General features: G+C 41.3%; 1 protein-coding gene across 2 annotated transcripts in view; it reads right to left on the bottom strand.

Annotated features, from left to right (window-relative positions):
* Positions 1 to 16,947, bottom strand: part of JMJD1C (jumonji domain containing 1C) — a 188,453-nt gene that overhangs the window by 37,928 nt on the left and 133,578 nt on the right. For both annotated transcript variants that reach the window (XM_027840562.1, XM_027840563.1), the window contains 4 exons: positions 15,126 to 16,849; positions 12,988 to 13,160; positions 10,517 to 12,720; positions 3,326 to 3,527 (listed from right to left, as the gene is read on the bottom strand). In XM_027840562.1, the coding sequence (XP_027696363.1) occupies positions 3,326 to 3,527; positions 10,517 to 12,720; positions 12,988 to 13,160; positions 15,126 to 16,849 (4,303 nt within the window). The remainder of the gene's footprint in view (positions 1 to 3,325; positions 3,528 to 10,516; positions 12,721 to 12,987; positions 13,161 to 15,125; positions 16,850 to 16,947) is intronic.

Below are 16,947 nucleotides of genomic sequence, written 5' to 3'. Positions count from 1 at the left end.
CTTCAGGAGAAGAGCAGCTCTTTTTTGTTGAGGATGACATGGAGAGGCCTTTTATTTCTATTCAGAGGGCATACTGTATGAGAGTTGAGGAGAGAGCATGACGAATAACTTCTGTGGGGAGTTTAACAGAAAATCAATCAGAGAATAAGAACGTTGCTATGAAGAGTTCAAGCCCAGGTGTGATCAGATTATACATCTGTAACGGAGACAGCAACTGGATGACGTTCTTCTGCAGTGAGCAGGCCAGGGCTAAAACATGAGGAGCAAGAGAACAAAGATACAAAGGATTTAAGGGGAGAAGGTAGTATGTGGCTGAAATGATATGAATTATAGGATTAAGACTACAGAGTGAGGAAAGTGAAGCCAAAGGAGGAATGATGAAGTAGGAGAACAAGGTCATGCTAAAGATATAGAGTAAGTATAGAAGGACAGAAGCAGTGGGAGAGAGAAGATAGGTGGTTGAGATTAGAGAGGATTTCTTAGTACTGGACCATGGAGGTTAAACAATTATGGGTGAAGCCAGAAAGACTTGCATGGGCTGATGCAAAGTGAAATGTACTGTGCACAAAGTAACAGCAATAATGTAAGATGATCAGCTATGAATGAGAACATAGCTCTTCTCAGAAATACAATGATCCAAGACAACTCTGAAGGACTTATGATGAAAAATGCGATCCATCCCCAGACAAAGAACTGATGGTGCCTGAACACAGATTGAAGCGCTTTTTTTCCCTTTATTTTTCTTGAGTTTTTAATTGTTAGTCTATGTTTTCTTTCACAGTATGACCATTATGGAAATGTTTTGCATGACTACACATGTATAATCTATATCAAACTGCTTACCTTCTCAATGAGGCGGGTTGGGGAGAGAGGAAGGGAGAGAATTTGGAACTCAAAGTCTTAAAACTGAAGGTTAAAAACTGTTTTTACATGTAATTGGGGAAAAATAAAAATACTAAATAAACACACACACACACACACACACACACACCCATTTATGCATGATGATGAAACCAAAAGTCGATCCATTTCTGTTTGAAGCAAAAACGCAGTATAAGTCACTGGAACTGGCAGGCTGGTTAACTGGAAGGCCAGGGTGCTGAAGGGGACATCAACATGTATAATTAAGTCCCTAAGTAAAAGGGCAGTGGTTGGGGAATTGAGAAATCAATTAACAAGTCCTTTTAAAATCTACTATGGGGATATAAAGACAACAGTGAAGCAGGTGGGCCCTCCAGGAGCTGACAATCCGCTGAAAGAACAGATATGGAAGTCTTTAAAAGAGGTGGCAATGATCTGAGAGGTGACAGGTGACTGCAGTAATAATGTGGATAAAGAAGAAGAGAACGGAACAAAGACTTACAAAGTAACACAGTGTAAGTGCTTTATAAAAATCTCATTTTATCTTCCCGACAGCCCTGTGAGGCAAGTGCTGTGATAATCCCCTTTCTACAGTTAAAGAAATGGAAGCAGACGGAAGACACGTGCCATCTTAGGCGAGGGCAATCTGGAGAGTAGAGGTGACCCTCCAAGGAGGAAAGGCTGCCGAGTGATAGTGACACAGGACAGACCCTGAATAAGAAGGGATTCGTTATGCCAACTTGTTCTTCGGGCTCATTCTGCTGGGAAGCAAAAGAGAAGTACTGAGTACTGGACAGGATGGAGGGTCCTCTGAGTAAAGCCAGGCAAGATGGAAGGAGTGCCAGAAAGAATCTTCTAAGACAAAGAAAGAGAAGTTTGTTAACAACAGAATGGACCGTTCATTGTAGAGGACGTGACGGAAGCCAGAGCAGGCTAGAAGTGAATAGGAATAACGGGGCCAAGGGACAGGGAAATAAGGGGAGGCGGTGTCTGGAGGAAAGGGTGTTTGCCTCAGCAGGGGGCCATTCTGAGTCAAAGGGTTTAGGAAGAGTCAAAGATTGCTAGCCATATAACACACCAGTGGTACTATTTGATGGGGTGGTAATCTATCTATCTCCTTTGGTTTCATTATATGTAAAACCTTCATCCAAAGATTTAACAAGTTACAGCCTCATGTACACTTCTACTACACAAATTAGTTTAGAAAAAAAAAAACAAAAACGAGTCTTACACTCAAAAATGATGATTCTGGAAATTAAATTTGATTATTTTCTATTACTTCTGATATCTATGCTGCTCTGGATAATTATGGTTGGCTCTGAATAAGCTCTTCTTTATCTTATTAACCTGTAACTGTGATAGCAGTCATTCTTCCTTGCTAAACTACAGACAGGTATCTTTTCACAATGTTGAACACTAGCGCTGACCTTTCTCACTCTGGGGTCTTTCACCTACCCACCCTCTTCCTCCATATGACAAATACATTACTCTTTTCAACTCTAAGACAGACTTTACACTCAGAGTGAGAAACAGGAGGTCATGCTCTAGAGTGGAGATGATCAAAAGGGTTCTTTATCTCACTTTCTTTCCCACTTCCCCATTTTTTTTTCCAGCTTCCTTCCTGCTACTTTCTCTCTTCGTATGACCAAACTGCTTTCCCTCTTCTTTCTCTTTTCCACATCCATGAACCCCACCTTCCTCGCCCCTGGATTCCCCTTCCCCTTCCCTCTACACTGCCCTGCGTTTCGTTTTTGTTGCTCAGACTCTCTAAGCACCGTATATTCACTTGAGCCAAACACCCTCCACACTGTTCTAAATAGTCAGGCTTGGCTAAAACAATCAGATTAGTGTTTTCTTGACCCCTTCGGAAAGACCTGTAAGTTAGAGCTCATTAATGATTGGATAGCATTTTAATAAAAATGTCCTTTACCCGCTGCTTTTAGAACCAAAGAACGTGCAATTTCAAGGCACACCTCAGGAGCTACCAGTGTGGAGCACATTAAAAACAACCCCCCCCCCCCCCCCTCCCCAATGCTATACATTGGAATATGCTCTCAATATTACTTTGCCTGCTCAGGTTTATAGATACTACATGAGGTTTTAGCTTACACCCAAATTAAAGATCATCGTGACTTCTACTACAAAGTATTAAAATAATTTTAAACCATTTAATCAACACCCGCCAGAAAGCCATTCTCTCACACATGAAGGGAAAACAGCATTTTAAAAAGCTACTGCTGAGAAAAGCATCTACTTCATGTACTACGTCTAACTATTTTTTCAGCTCAGCACTGTCTCTTCTTTTTTTGCTTTTGCAACGTGACCCATTCTAGGTTGCTGAATTGTGTCCTGCAAAGGCTACTAAAAAAGGAAATCCCACAGATAAGATAACAACAGTCCAAGGATTCCCTGCGTCCTCCCCCAACACAGCACTTCCATTTTTACCCAATGATTTTTCACTTACCGCCGGAAGTAGTAAAATCTACAGAACACTGGGGAGTGTGTTGGCTCTTCCCCCTTCTTATTTCGAATCAGCCTGCACTCTCTACACTTCTGCAAGTTGGGTCCTATCTCATAGCAGGAGTCGTCCTGCAGGAAGGACTCGCCAGTCTGCTTCAGCTTCTTCACTTTACGCCAGTCCTTTAATACTGAACGAGGGATGCCGGCTGTAAGAGTCAAACAGACGTGAATCACCCGGATTACGAAGACTAGTTTACTTACAAAAAAACTAGATTATGACAACTCAAGGTAAGTAGCAAAGAAAGAGTAAATATAAAACAGCCAATTTAAAGGGAACAAATGATTTAAACAGAAATCTTACTACTTTACTGCCCTTAACTACTGGGCTGACAGGAAAGGTTCTAGAGCAGTAGTGTCAAACCAGGTCACTGACAGCACTGCCCTCATATTGACTTGGAAAACTACACATTAACATTATTTATGTTCAGTTTTATCTTTTTTTGTTAAATGTTTTCCAATACACTTTCACCAAGACCTGTGTGTTTGACACCGCTGCTCTAGATATTAGGGAAACTGAGAAGAATTAAGATGTATTTCTTATAAATTTTATAGTCCCATATAGTTGGCACATTAAGTAAAATTTTGAACAATGAAAGGTGTTTATTTCATAGTTTGGACTCTGAGAAGGTTTGAATGAACACATTAGAAAATGGGAGAACTGAGATTCTAAATCTCTTAGAAATGGACCTTGGCATTATCAAATACTCAAGCTGAAGAAATAACTTAAATGAACATTAATGAAAATATCCCTTCCTATCAACAGTAATTCTAAAATTAAAAATGCTTCCTAATGCAGAAGTCTGGTTTATATGTAAGTTACTGATACCTCTATGTTATAAAGAAAAATATTCTGTGATGTAAAGCACATTAAAGATCATAAGAACACTATTCCAAGCGCAAAGAGCATTTTTTAAAAGTTAGAAGAGAATTCTGATTCCAAAAACCATGTGTTTCGATCCCACTTTCCTAATGTTATATTAACTCTTTTAGGATAGAAGATGGTTTTAGTTAGACAAATGGAAGGAGAAGGGATAAGAAAAAAGAAAAAAACCTACAAAGAAATACATATGTGTATACTTAGGTATTTTTGCCTCGTTCCTCTTATGTGTGATCCATCGGAAATCAGTGGAAGCAAAAGATGACAAAAATGATAGTTTCTGAAAGCTACCTTAGTGTTATCCAGATTATTACTATCTTTTTAACTGCAGAAAGAATGAAAACATCCTAAATAAGTTAGAAACAAAACAACCACTTCATAAATATTTTATTTTCTAGTATTTAAAGGGGGGGGAAAGCAACAGTTTTAAATACCTATCAAATCTGCCACTTTGATTTCTAATCAATACCAAAACATTTGCCAAATAACTACATCTTCCTCAGATTAAGTACAGTCAGGTCCATTAAAGATGTCTTTGAATTAAAAACAAAAAGATAAATTTTTCAATGTCACTGTTGAAACTTATCAGACGTTTCCCATTAGATATAAGCTATATTTTCTGAATCTTGTGATTTCAAAGTTCATTCATAATGGAGAGCAAAACAATATCACAATCCTGAGGGGTTTAACTTGAAGAGCTGACTTTTTCACACAAGCTGAATTGTCTTGGCTATAGCCTTGACTGAATTTTCTCCATCTGCTGTTATAGGGAACAGCACAGTTGTGGAAAAAAATAAGCTTCCTAATACAGGAAGCATGGCGTTTAAACTACAGGGTGGCCCGTTTAATAGAGGCCCCAGTTGTTAGCATTTCTAGGCACGGTGCCTGGATTTTCCTCTAATTTCGTGCTCTTCTCTGCTGCCTCTAACCTATGGCAAGGAGCCACTTGGATTTGTCTACTTGAGGTGCAGCTGAGGATCAACCACTGAAAATGCTGTCAAAGCCTTTCTATGGGGTTAGTACAAACTGGGTGTCATTTCCTTTCATCATTCAACCTTGAATTGAGAATTCTTTCATGGCCTATACTGTTGTTGTTTAGTTGTTTTTCAGTCATGTCTGACTCTCTGTGATCCCCTTTTGGGGTTTTCTTGGCAAAGATCCTGGAGTGGTTTGCCATTTCCTTCTCCAGCTCATTTTTTACAAATGAGGAAACAGACGCAAACAGGGTTAATGACTTGCTCTGGGTCACACAGCTAGTAAGTGGTCCCAGGCCACATGTGAACTCGGGTCCTCCTGTCACCAGGACCAGCACCCTATCTATTCATAATCTATACTCAAGATCTTAAAACTCAGAATCATAACAATAATGCTTTACTACTGACAGATTTTTAATTTGCCCAACACGTCTCCAGTTATCTGGATCTCCCATTTTAACTTCAGTGAAAGAAATTAACTATATAATTTAATTTTCATCTAAACCAGGAACCAGACTCACAACTATGTGATTTACAAATAATACCTCAGTGGTAAAGGGTAGAAAACAAAATCTAAACAATAGTCGTTAGAAAAGAAGTGGTGGTGCAGTGGATAGAGCACCGGCCCTGAAGTCAGGAGTACCTGAGTTCAAATCCAGCCTCAGACCAAACACTTGACACTTACTAGCTGTGTGACCCCGGGCAAGTCACTTAACCCCAATAGCCTTGAAAAAAAAAAAGAAAGAAAGAAAAGAAAAGGAAGTGGTAATCACAGAGAGTCAGTACAGCTCCATCCAGAATCGGGTTAACGTCCCTTCTCCATTTGACAGGGTTGCTTGTCCAATGGAGTGTGATGGCTAGTTTCCTAAATATGAGCTAAACATTTGACATGTCCCACTTCATGTACGAGGTGGAAAGATGTGGGCTAGATCAATGACAGTACAAAGAGGTGGATTCAAAGCCAAATGATTAAGTGACCCAGACTATTGTCATAAGCAAACAGTGTTACCTTGAAGTATCTTTACTGAAACCTAAATATAATTGATGGTATATGCTCATTAAATTTGCAGGCAGGGCGACTAACATGCTGGACCAAAGAATCATATCCAGAAAGACTTCTACAGGCTAGCCAGTTGGACAGCAGTTAACTTTGTAAATATAAGATGAGGAGAGTGTGTCTGGACAGGAATTCATCTGTAAAAGGGGGTGGTGGGGCTTAGCTGGCTGAAAACTTGACACGTGTCAGCAGGGTGAAAGGGAAGTCCAAAAGCTATGGGTTCATTGCCTATACCAAGACCAGGAGTTCACCCGAGAATAGGGAAGTGATAGTCCTACTACACATCGCCAGGTCAGATGACATCGAAATGACTGTGTTCAGATCTGGGCACCTCTTTTACGAACTGGATAACGTAAAGAACGCGTAGAAGGCGGCAAGGACAAGCATGATGATGTGCCATGAGAGCAATGAGGCTCAGCTAAAGGAAAGGGGGCGGAGGAACCTGAAAAGAATGGAGATGACAGGAGAGAGCTGTTTCCAAGTGTTTGGAGGGCTATCCGATGGAGAAGGAATCCTACTGGTGGAGCAATGAGTAAGAGCCACCTCAAAATAGAATTGGGCTGCCTTTGGAGAGCACTAATTAAAGCACTCCAAAGAAGGGTGGGTTCTTCCCTTATGGGCTGCTACCGAGGAGGATTCCTGTTCAGATACTGAATTGGATAAGCTGGTCCCTGAGGTCCTTTCTGCCTCTAAGGTTTTGGTAAACACTAGACATCTGGTATCTAGATAGAACTGGAGAAGCGATGATCATAACATCTGAATGATGCTCTACAAAGAGCTGTCCTCCCAACGATACTAGGAGGAGGCAGGAACAGTATTATCATCAAGCTTCACTTCACAAATGAGGAAGCTCGGGCCCAGAGATATTCCACGTCTCACCAAAAAGGATCTGTCTAGTAAGAGTTCTTGGAGAACACAGCCTCATCACACTACTTCAGAGATTTGGAACCAATGGTACAAATGAAAAAACAAATGTGATCTCCAGGGTGGGAGACTTCACTGTAACCATCAAGTTTTAAAAAGGCAAGAGAACCTTTACTGAAGACAGACTGATGAAGCCCTGTTTCCATTCATAAGAATAATCCAAGGGGCAGCGAGGTGGTGCAGTGGATAGAGCACTGGCCCTGAAGTCAGAAGGACCCAAGTTCAAATCTGGCCTCAGACCAAACACTTGACCCTTACTAGCTGTGTGACCCTCAGCAAGTCACAACACCAATTGCCTAAAAAAAAAAAAAAAAAAAAAAAAAAAAGAACAATCCAGTCTCTGCTTCCGAGCGATGTCTCATTTTTGGTATTAAAATGTTCGTGTGACTGATCAACGCTTAATCTGTGCTTCCTCAGTTTCTTTCCCTTTTTTATCAGAAGTGTGGGGCAGATTGGGGGAGGGAGTAATTAGAAGCAAACACTTCTAAGGAGGGACAGAGTCAAAAGAGAGAATAGAATAAATGGGGGGGCGGGATAGGATGAAGGGAAATATACTTAGTTTTTCACAACATGACTGCTGTGGAAGTGTTCTACATGACTACACATGTATAACTTGTATTGAATTGCTTGCCTTCTCGATGAGGGTGGGTGGGGGGGAGAAAGGGAGAAAATTTGGAACCCAAAGTTTTAAAAACAGAAGTTTTAAAAAAAATGTTTTCACATGCAACTGGGAAATAAGATATATAGGAAATAGGGTATAGAAATCTATCCTGCCCTACAGAAAAACTGAAGGGGAAGAGGATAAGAGAAGAGGGGGAGAGACAGAAGGGAAGGCAGACTGGGGGAAGGGGTATTAAGAATACATGCCATCTTGGGGTGGGGGGAGGGCCGAGATGGGGAGAAATTTGGAACTCAAAATCTTGTGGAAGTGAATGTTGAAAACTAAAAATAAATTAAAAAAAAAAAGAAGTGTGTACAAATTTGTGTCTAAAATAAACTTTCCTTTTTAAGGGGTACTTCCTTTCTCCCAAAGCTCTTATCCATTGGCACTTACTGGTCATACACAAATTCTGAAAGGTATCTGTTTTGAAACTGTAAGATCCCTTCAGTGTTAAAGGTGACTATGATACCACTAGCAAACCCTTCAGACAGTGTTTTAAGGGTACTTTAAAAATAACACTTCAGTTCATCTTCACAATCACCAGGGGAGAAAGGTGATAGTATCTTTATTCTACAGGAGAGGGGTTAAATAACTCGCCCAGGATCACAAAGCTAGTAAGCGTCCAAGGCCACATTTCAACCCAGGGCTTTCTGACTCTAGGTCTGCTGCTCAAGCCACTGACCCACTGTCCCAGTACATGCTTATCCATTCCTTTATGCTGTGTACTTTTGCCCCACACAACTCCTTACTCTTTAGATTTTAAACTGAAATTCTAGCAGTCTACTTACATCAAAAATTTAGAGATAGCAGTTCTGGTTCAAGAACTAGGACAGAAGCGAAAGTAAATTCCTAAGCCCTATCGTGTGTCCCCCCTCCTTCCCCCTACCCTCATTTAAACTGCAAAGAGTCCAGCCTCTTACTCTCTATCTTCTTAAAAAAAATTACAACCAAAAAAAAAAAAAATTACAGACATGAAAATGTTAACATTCGTTTCACTAATGAATGACATGCATTTAGTGGACACAGCTATTAGATTAAGTTCAGTAAGCATTCAGACCACAGAATGCAATCCAGAACAAGTAAAAAGGGGCAAGAAATACAATGAAGATAACAGATAGGAGATAAAAAAATCAAAGTTCACGTGGTTTTGGAGATTATAAAGGTGCATGTACAAACCTCCCCGCCCCCCCCCCCCCAATTTCTCTCTCTGCACTCAGTTCTTGCCCTCAAACTGCTTTTTGCTTAGTTAGGCCTACCATGGCTTAGGAAAGCTTAACTGGGCTCCAGAAAGGGACAAATAATTAAGAATTTGACTATGGACACATCAATGTCTTCTTGCAAACAGTTCTAATTTGACTTTGTCTCAGAAGTCTGTGGGGACAAACACAAAAACAATATCCAGTCTTAACAACAAAAGTACAAAATACAGCACAACAGTCTTCACACATATGGTGTGTTTTTTAAACATTAAATATGTGAAGGTCAAATCTAGGGTTCCATTCCATTCAATAGATACTTATCGAAGACTTTGGAGAGTTGCTTTAAAAAAAAATTCATCTCTGACCTGGAACTTTTAACCCCTTTGGGGATATGAAACAAAAAGCAGATGACCCAGTAAGATAATAATAAAAACTGTTTATGATTAAGTGGTAAAATAAATGGACATCTTTTCTCTTTCATTGTCTAATACCGTATTTCTGTGACTCCATGTGAAATTGTCTCCTTCAGATTTTTCTATGTCTCACACTCCCCTGGCTCTCTGTTTTTCAAGCTCTAGTTGCAGAATTATGTGTGAAGACCCCACATTCATTGAGAAGGTCCAATAGGAGCTTTCATACATGGAATTGCTTCTGGAAGCACTGAGTCTCCACACACACTTGCTATATACATTGCACATAGATGGATGGCTGAGTTGTGCAAACACAGTACCACAAAAAAGCACATGTCTGCATGATCAAGCACAACTTTCTTCCTTCTTTTTTAAAGCTAAATTTAATGAAATTAGGAGTAAAAATGCATAGAAACACTTATCAATAAATGCCAGCTATAATTTATATTCAGCTTGCCCTGTCAATGAAAAGTATTTTCCTAATCACAAATAATTAAAATTCTCTCTAATGCCAAGAGTACATTCGAACTAAAAATCTTTTTTCATATCAAGAATGGTTCAGCAAAATCATTAGCTCTAAACATGCTAACTATGATGTTAAATGTCAGGTTTTTTTTTTTTTAAACCAAGTATTTATAGGTCAAAGAAAACTACATCACGTCGCCATATTGGGCAACACCAACTTCCAGGAACAACACAGATGAAAATTTGGACCAACTTAACATCAAACACATTTTTTTTCATTAAGAAAGGGAGTAATGTCTTTTCATTTCCCTTCTCCTGAACCATGGTATAGGAAATGCACCTTGGTAGTACATGATGAGGGTTCTTCAGTCATTCGCCATGGGACCCTGGGCAATGCACACGGGCCCCATCAACACAAGAGGGCTGCTTTGCCCTATGGAATTAGTGAGTCAAGGCAAAGGACAAGGTGGGCGGGGCCAGGCTCCTACACAGAGCTCGGGGGGGCCCCCCCGCCCCCAGTCTGGCTGCCCAGTCCCGCCCACCCCCAGCCAGAAGGTGAAGGACTCACCGTTGTTGTTGTTGTTGTTGCTTGGCAGCTTGAGCTTATTCTTCTCTCGGGAGCTTCTGACAAGAACCCCGTTAGGCCTTGCTTCCTCCTCGAGTTCCCCCTTTCTCTTTTGCAAATCGTTCTGCTTCTTTTTGTAGGTCGGCTTGGGCTGGCGCTTGGTCCTCTGCTCAGCCTTGCTCTCGCTTCCATCCGAGTCTCCGCCGCTCTCAGAGCCAGACTCGTAAGACCTTTTCATCTTCTTTCTGCTGGTTTTATCCTCTTTGGCAGGTTTGTCTTCCAGGACGGTACTCTCCACGCTGCTGTGTATCTCACTCGATGTGGAGGCTACTAAATTGACTGAACATGGTTTAATGATCTCTGATACGGTGTTTTCTGAACTCTCCATCTTGTTGCTGTTTTTATCTTCCTCTGAATGCCTGGTGAGCCAGGCCTTTTTCAGCTTGGTGTGGTAGTTGGGTTGACTGGTCTGGGAGTTCTGCCCGCTGCCTACAGTGTTCACCTTGTTTGCCATACTGCAGGTGGCAGGACTTTCGAGGGGAGTGGGAGCTGAACATGGCGGGCTGCTTCCAGCATCAGGCTCAGCCTCGTTGCCACTACCACTTTTAAACTGAGTTGCAGCCATTACAGCCTTATGTTTTTTTAAGTGGATAAAATCAGGCGTGTTGGAGAACTCAGAGCTGGGCTGGGCCTCCCAGCCTATCTTGCTAGTGACCGCGGTGTTTGAAATTATGGTGCTGACTCTGCATTCCTGTATATGAGTCGTTGGCTGGACAACACTTCTTGAAGAAATACACTGTAAAGATGCGGGGGTCAAAACTGTACTAGAAAACGAAAATGTTACTTCTGAAGCACCCCAGCTGGGGGCACTGGCGGTGGTGGTGGCGACTGGTGTCAGGTTCTTTTTGGTGCTACATAAACCAGGGGTTGCAGGCTTGATGATGGAGCTGGACGTTCGGCCCTTGGGGGCAGCCTCAAAGTTCTTCTCGTAGTGGGTGGGAGGAAGGGCCAAGTTTGAATTGGGAAGAATAACTCTCCCAACCTCTCGGGCTTCCACTGGTTTCCAGCCATCGGCTGGACTCACCCCAAATGAAGATCTCTCACTACCTCGCTCCTTGGGAGCCGGCTGCATCGCTGGCACGCTCTCATACTTTCCACTTGAAGGGGGACACACAATGACAGACGCTGTGGCAACCGGTGCCTTTCCAATGCTTTTCTCCACGTGCCAGCTCACTTTATCACTGCCAGGGGCATTATTAGATCTCCACATTTCAGACAAACTGTGTTCAGAAGCATTCTTGAAAATCGCCTGAGCGTCTTTTGGCTCAGGTACTAGAGTTGGAGGTTTCTGTAATTCCTGGACTTTTCCCCCAGCGTTTACTGGCAGAACTGGAGTTAAGGTGGGAGGAGAAAGGCTGCTATAGGTGCTTTCCTTTCTGTCCAGACTGGGATGGATTGGTGGATGAAAAACTGGTGCTCTATGTAATGCAGGCATACTCCGGATTGGATTTGATGAAGAAACTGTCAAATGGGTAGGACTCCGACAGTCATTTCCAAAAGCAGTTACGGAGTGAGACGGCATTTGCTGGGGAAGCTGTTCTGCTAGCTTGCTTCCCATGCCTTCGCCTTCTGGTTGGTGTTTAATCAGCGGCGGGGGCTTTGAAAGTGATGACATAAATGAAGTCAGGACTTGAGGACTGGCTACCGTTGAGGGGTTGTTACTCTGCTTATCGGTGAACAGACCGGAGACTTCTTTGGATGGGTAGGATCGTGGTGGTTCATTCACGACGGTGCTGGATATGGTGGTGAAATAGTTACTCTGAGGTGCAGAGGGCTTAATACTATACAGTTCTGACACAGAGCGGTCCCCGTCTTTGTCTTGTTTGGTGGTTTGGCTTATCGGGCTGGCAGAGGACAAAGGTGTGATTCTGGAATAGCTCTCTCTCTCTCCCTCCAGAGTCTTCATCTTGGTCGTGAAGGGAGAGACTTCGACACTTTCTTGGAGGACCCTTCGGGGTTCCTCTTTGTACTTGTTCATCCTCTCTCCAGTATCCTGAACTGGCCTCTGGAACTGACTCAACATTGAATCCACAAAAGGTCTCGGTAAGTGACTGTCTTGTCCAACCTGGATTCGATCCAAATCATTCTTGACTGGCATGGAAACGACAGCCCTGAGAGGTTCAATAAAAGCTTTCCTCTCCAATTCTCTGCGAGGGGAAAACCAGACATGGAACATTCTTTAATCATTTTCTCTTACATAAAAGTTTCTATGTGGTATAAAAATAAGCTGTCATTTCAGTACAAACATTCTTGACACATCTCATAATGGTACCCAGTAAATCAGAATGTAAATTAAAACAGAAGGAACTGAACTTTTTCAAAGTCTAACTTTATAGTATTAACTTAAAATGTCTTGGAAAAAAGAAGCACATAAACACAAGGTATTTAAAAGTCTTAAGCACTGGCAAACTTACTCTTTGTGATGATCTACTAACGCTTTTGACAACGGTGGACTAGGATGAGTTGTCATTTTAAGGGGCCGATGAGGATCCGCACTGGATGGCCTGACAGGAATGTGACTCAGTAACCCAAGCCCATCAGCAGAGGTCACGGGGGTGGGCTGATGTAACCAAGGACTGGGAGTGTTCTATTACAAAAAACAAATCAAACTTCAGTTACCACAGGAAGCTAAACACAGCAGAAGAGTAGGTCTGAAACAGCAGTATGTATACAAAAGAGTATAAACTTTAACAGATCATGTGCACAGCAAGATCTTGTGCCTAACGGATCTGCCACATGCACTGAGAGATTTGATAATAAAATATTTACTTGTAAAAATCTTTTTAATTTGAACCAAGGGTAAAATAATAGATTAAGTACTGTCACTCATACAGAGAAGACACAGTTTATAAGATTTTCAAACACTCAAAACTACATAATTCATAAAATTATCTGGTACTTAAAAAGTATTTCATAGGAATTCTCATTTCAAGAGAAATAAGAACTATGAACATGTTTGTCATTTGTCACTCCGAGTCTTTAAAATCATCTTTTAATATTGCATGCATTTTACATTATTTTTAAAAATGTACCTTCAAACTCAGAATGAAAATGAGACTAATTTACTGTCCTGTATACTACACTCTATTACCAAGTAAATTAAAAGGCGAATTAATTTTTCCAGACACATAAAGCACATATCTAGAAAAAAAAGAAAACACACTGGCCTTTCTGTGTCAATCATTCAGTGAGTAAATTGGCAACATGTTTAGTTCACAAATCTGGTTCACTCTATCCAGGGTGATGCCAAGTCAAGCTGAGTAACTGACACTTGGTTCTCCAAATGATAACTTTTAAGAGGAATGGCAGAGAACTGGGAGATTTTAGAGCCTATCATTTCTAATCCCCTCAATTTTACAGCTGAAGAGACAGAGGTCAGAGTTTAAGTGCCTTGATTCTAGTACTAAAACAATATGAAACTGAAAAAGAAAGCAGAAAGATATGGTATGGCCATTTAACACAAAAAACAAAACAGAACAAAATCTAATCATCTTAAGAATGGTTCTACTCTGGATGCCCAGTACTAAAATGACCTATAACCAAAATATTTGAACTTCGTATGATGGAGACAGGAATTTGTTAAATAAAAAGTCATAATAAAATTTTATTCCTTACTATAACATTAAAATATACATATATATTAAGTTAAAAAAAAACAAAAACAAGGTCCTGGGGCTGGGAGTGGGTCTCATAAAAATGCAATCTTCACCGTACAAATAATACTTGTTGGATTTAATTTTTATAACTAATGCAACATAAAATTTGTTTTGCTTAGTCCCTACTTTTAAAAATACTACCAATAAAACACACACACACAGAAATGAAACCATTCTTTACTAATCTATTTTTCTTTCTCATTTTTAGTTTCCACTTTCACACAATGTGGTCATTTGGCCTATGGTTTCAAACTCTGAATTTGAGTAAGACCTTTGCCCAGTCCCCTCTCATCTACACAGGTCATTTTCCTCTAAGCATAAGCAAAGGATTTAGCAGTTATACAGACTAACTCAATGGGGTCTGTGTAGCTAGGTTGAAAATGGCTTTGGACTCACTGGGTCACACATCATGGGGACCTTTAAAATAGGCCTACCTAAGTTAGACCATTTTTTTTTTTAAGGCAATTGGGGTTAAGTGACTTGCCCAGGGTCACACAGCTAGTGAGTGTCCAGTGTTTGGTCTGAGGCCGGATTTGAACTCAGGTCCTCTTGACTTCAAGGCCAGTGCTCTATCCACTGTGTCACCTAACTGCCCCTAAGTTAGACCATTTTAAGGAGGCAGTTTGATACAGTACGGCGCAGGAGCCAACAACAAGCTCTTCATTTTCCATTGACTCAATAGGGTACTGGGCTAGGATCTCAGAGGTTTCTTTACAGCAGGCTATAAAACCCCATATCTGGTGTTTCCTGTGGCCAAACTACACCATCTTCACTGTCCTTTTTTTCTCTAAGATTCCATGTGAACCTTATCTACTGCTGTGCATAAACTCACAGTCACTTTGCCATGATCCTAATCCATTAAGTCAAATCACAAAAACCATCAACGTGACACTTACCCCCCGCAAGGAGGCTTCAGCATTCGCTGCATTTTCTTGTTGGAGCCATTTAGAAGTGGGCATGCTGAGTGCCGTGTAGGGAGGGGGCCCATTTGGATACTGCCAAAGAACCGGGTAGAGTCCGAGCTGATTATAGGAAGAAGCAGGGGGATGTGCTTGTCCAAGGAGATGAGGTGATGAATGCTGTAGCATCTGCTGCTGCTGCTGCGGCTGCGGCTGCTGCTGCTGCTGCGGCTGCGGCTGCTGCTGGTGGTGGTGGTGGTGGTGATGCTGGTGCTGGTGGTGAGCTATCGCTAAGTGGCTGGAGTGAGCAGCCTCTACTCGTGAGGGGCCACCTAGTAAGGAGGCTGGAGGCACTCCAGGTAACGCTGTCGAAGCCATGTGAGGGTGAACAGAAGAGTGGGCGGAACTATTGGAAGGATGACTAAGAGAAGGCAACTGGCTTTGGTTTGAAGACCCAGCTGCCAAGTGGGTAGGGGCACTTAAAGTAGGCTGATTGTGACAAGTCCTGTGGGATGAAGAATGATGAGGGAAAGTGTGCTGGCTTAAGAATGATGGAACGTGATTGGTTCCTGACTCTTGTCCAGCGAGTGCGGGATCTCTGTAAGCTGTGAAATGGTCATTTTTATCAATAAGAGGGTTCTTGGCGGTTTCTAAGCCACGAGTCGAAACTGGATGAAAACTAGATCTTGGTAAATCATGTTGTGTTTTATGAGTCAACCTTCTCTCTCCAGCGGCATGACCACTGTTTGAGAAGCCGGCCTTAGATTTCGTAGAATCAGTATTACGAGGGAATTTGGCTTGAATAACATCAAATATGGTATTGGCTTTTGGTTTGAGGTTTTCTCCTGAAGGAGGGAATTTCGGCTTCGGAATCTCTGGAGGTGGGTTTGGTTTATGCGGTTTGTGGTCTTCAGCTGCATTTCCTGGAGTGCGATATGTTGAAAATGAATCTTTATCTTTTTCAATAATCAGAGGCTCACTTATGGCAAAAGGGTTCTTAAGAACAGGTGATGCTAAATCCATTTTGTGTACCATGCTACTAACCCAGCTCTGTTCAGGTTCTGGTTTTTTTGTTTCTAAAAATTTTGAATTGGAAAACAAAAGTTTTGAGTCACTACTAAGAGACTCCATTTTCTGAAGTGCCTGAAAACCAAAGATCCTTGTGGAGTTTTCCTGAACCACCTTTTCTGAACTGGTTTCATTTGTAATGTCAATAACACATTTTGGTGTAGGTGGTTTGGACACAAATTGCTCCTTCGGTAATAATTCCATAGTATGTGCTCTCTCTGTTTTGCGCTCCTGACTATGCAAATCACTGACATTTGGATCATAAAACATAATCTTTTCTGTGGTGCTGAGAAGAGGGTTTTCTTTCAGCTCAAAGCTGGGCGGCTTGAGATTTTCTGCTTCTTCCTGTCTCTTAGCTTCTTGTATTTGACCCCAAAGAGACTGACTATTTACTGCTTGTTCCTCTGCTCCCTCCCTACGCTGGGATTTTCCTTCATCTCCGTTGATCTTAGAATTGTTTTTGTTCACCTCATTTCCAGCATTTGGATTATAAGGTGGGTCTGTCATTCTTTTATTTGAAGTTTCTGAGTCGCTGCACTCAGAATAGTCGGACATATTGTCTGTTCGAAGTCTTTTTATATTTAGCTTCTTTTCATCATCTTCAGTTTTTCTTCTTTTGTTAAGAAAGTGTTTATTTTTGCTTTTAAGATTTTCTACAAAAAGAAAAACATCATTTTTAAGATACCAATACAGTATAAGCAGTTTTTAACATTTCTATTTTATTTATTCTTCCTTATGACTCTCTAAAAAA

The sequence above is a fragment of the Vombatus ursinus genome, unplaced genomic scaffold (genome assembly GCF_900497805.2).
Source record: "Vombatus ursinus unplaced genomic scaffold, bare-nosed wombat genome assembly UNPS02014847.1, whole genome shotgun sequence".
Classification (NCBI taxonomy): domain Eukaryota; kingdom Metazoa; phylum Chordata; class Mammalia; order Diprotodontia; family Vombatidae; genus Vombatus; species Vombatus ursinus.
This window is presented reverse-complemented; position numbering and strand designations above follow the sequence as displayed.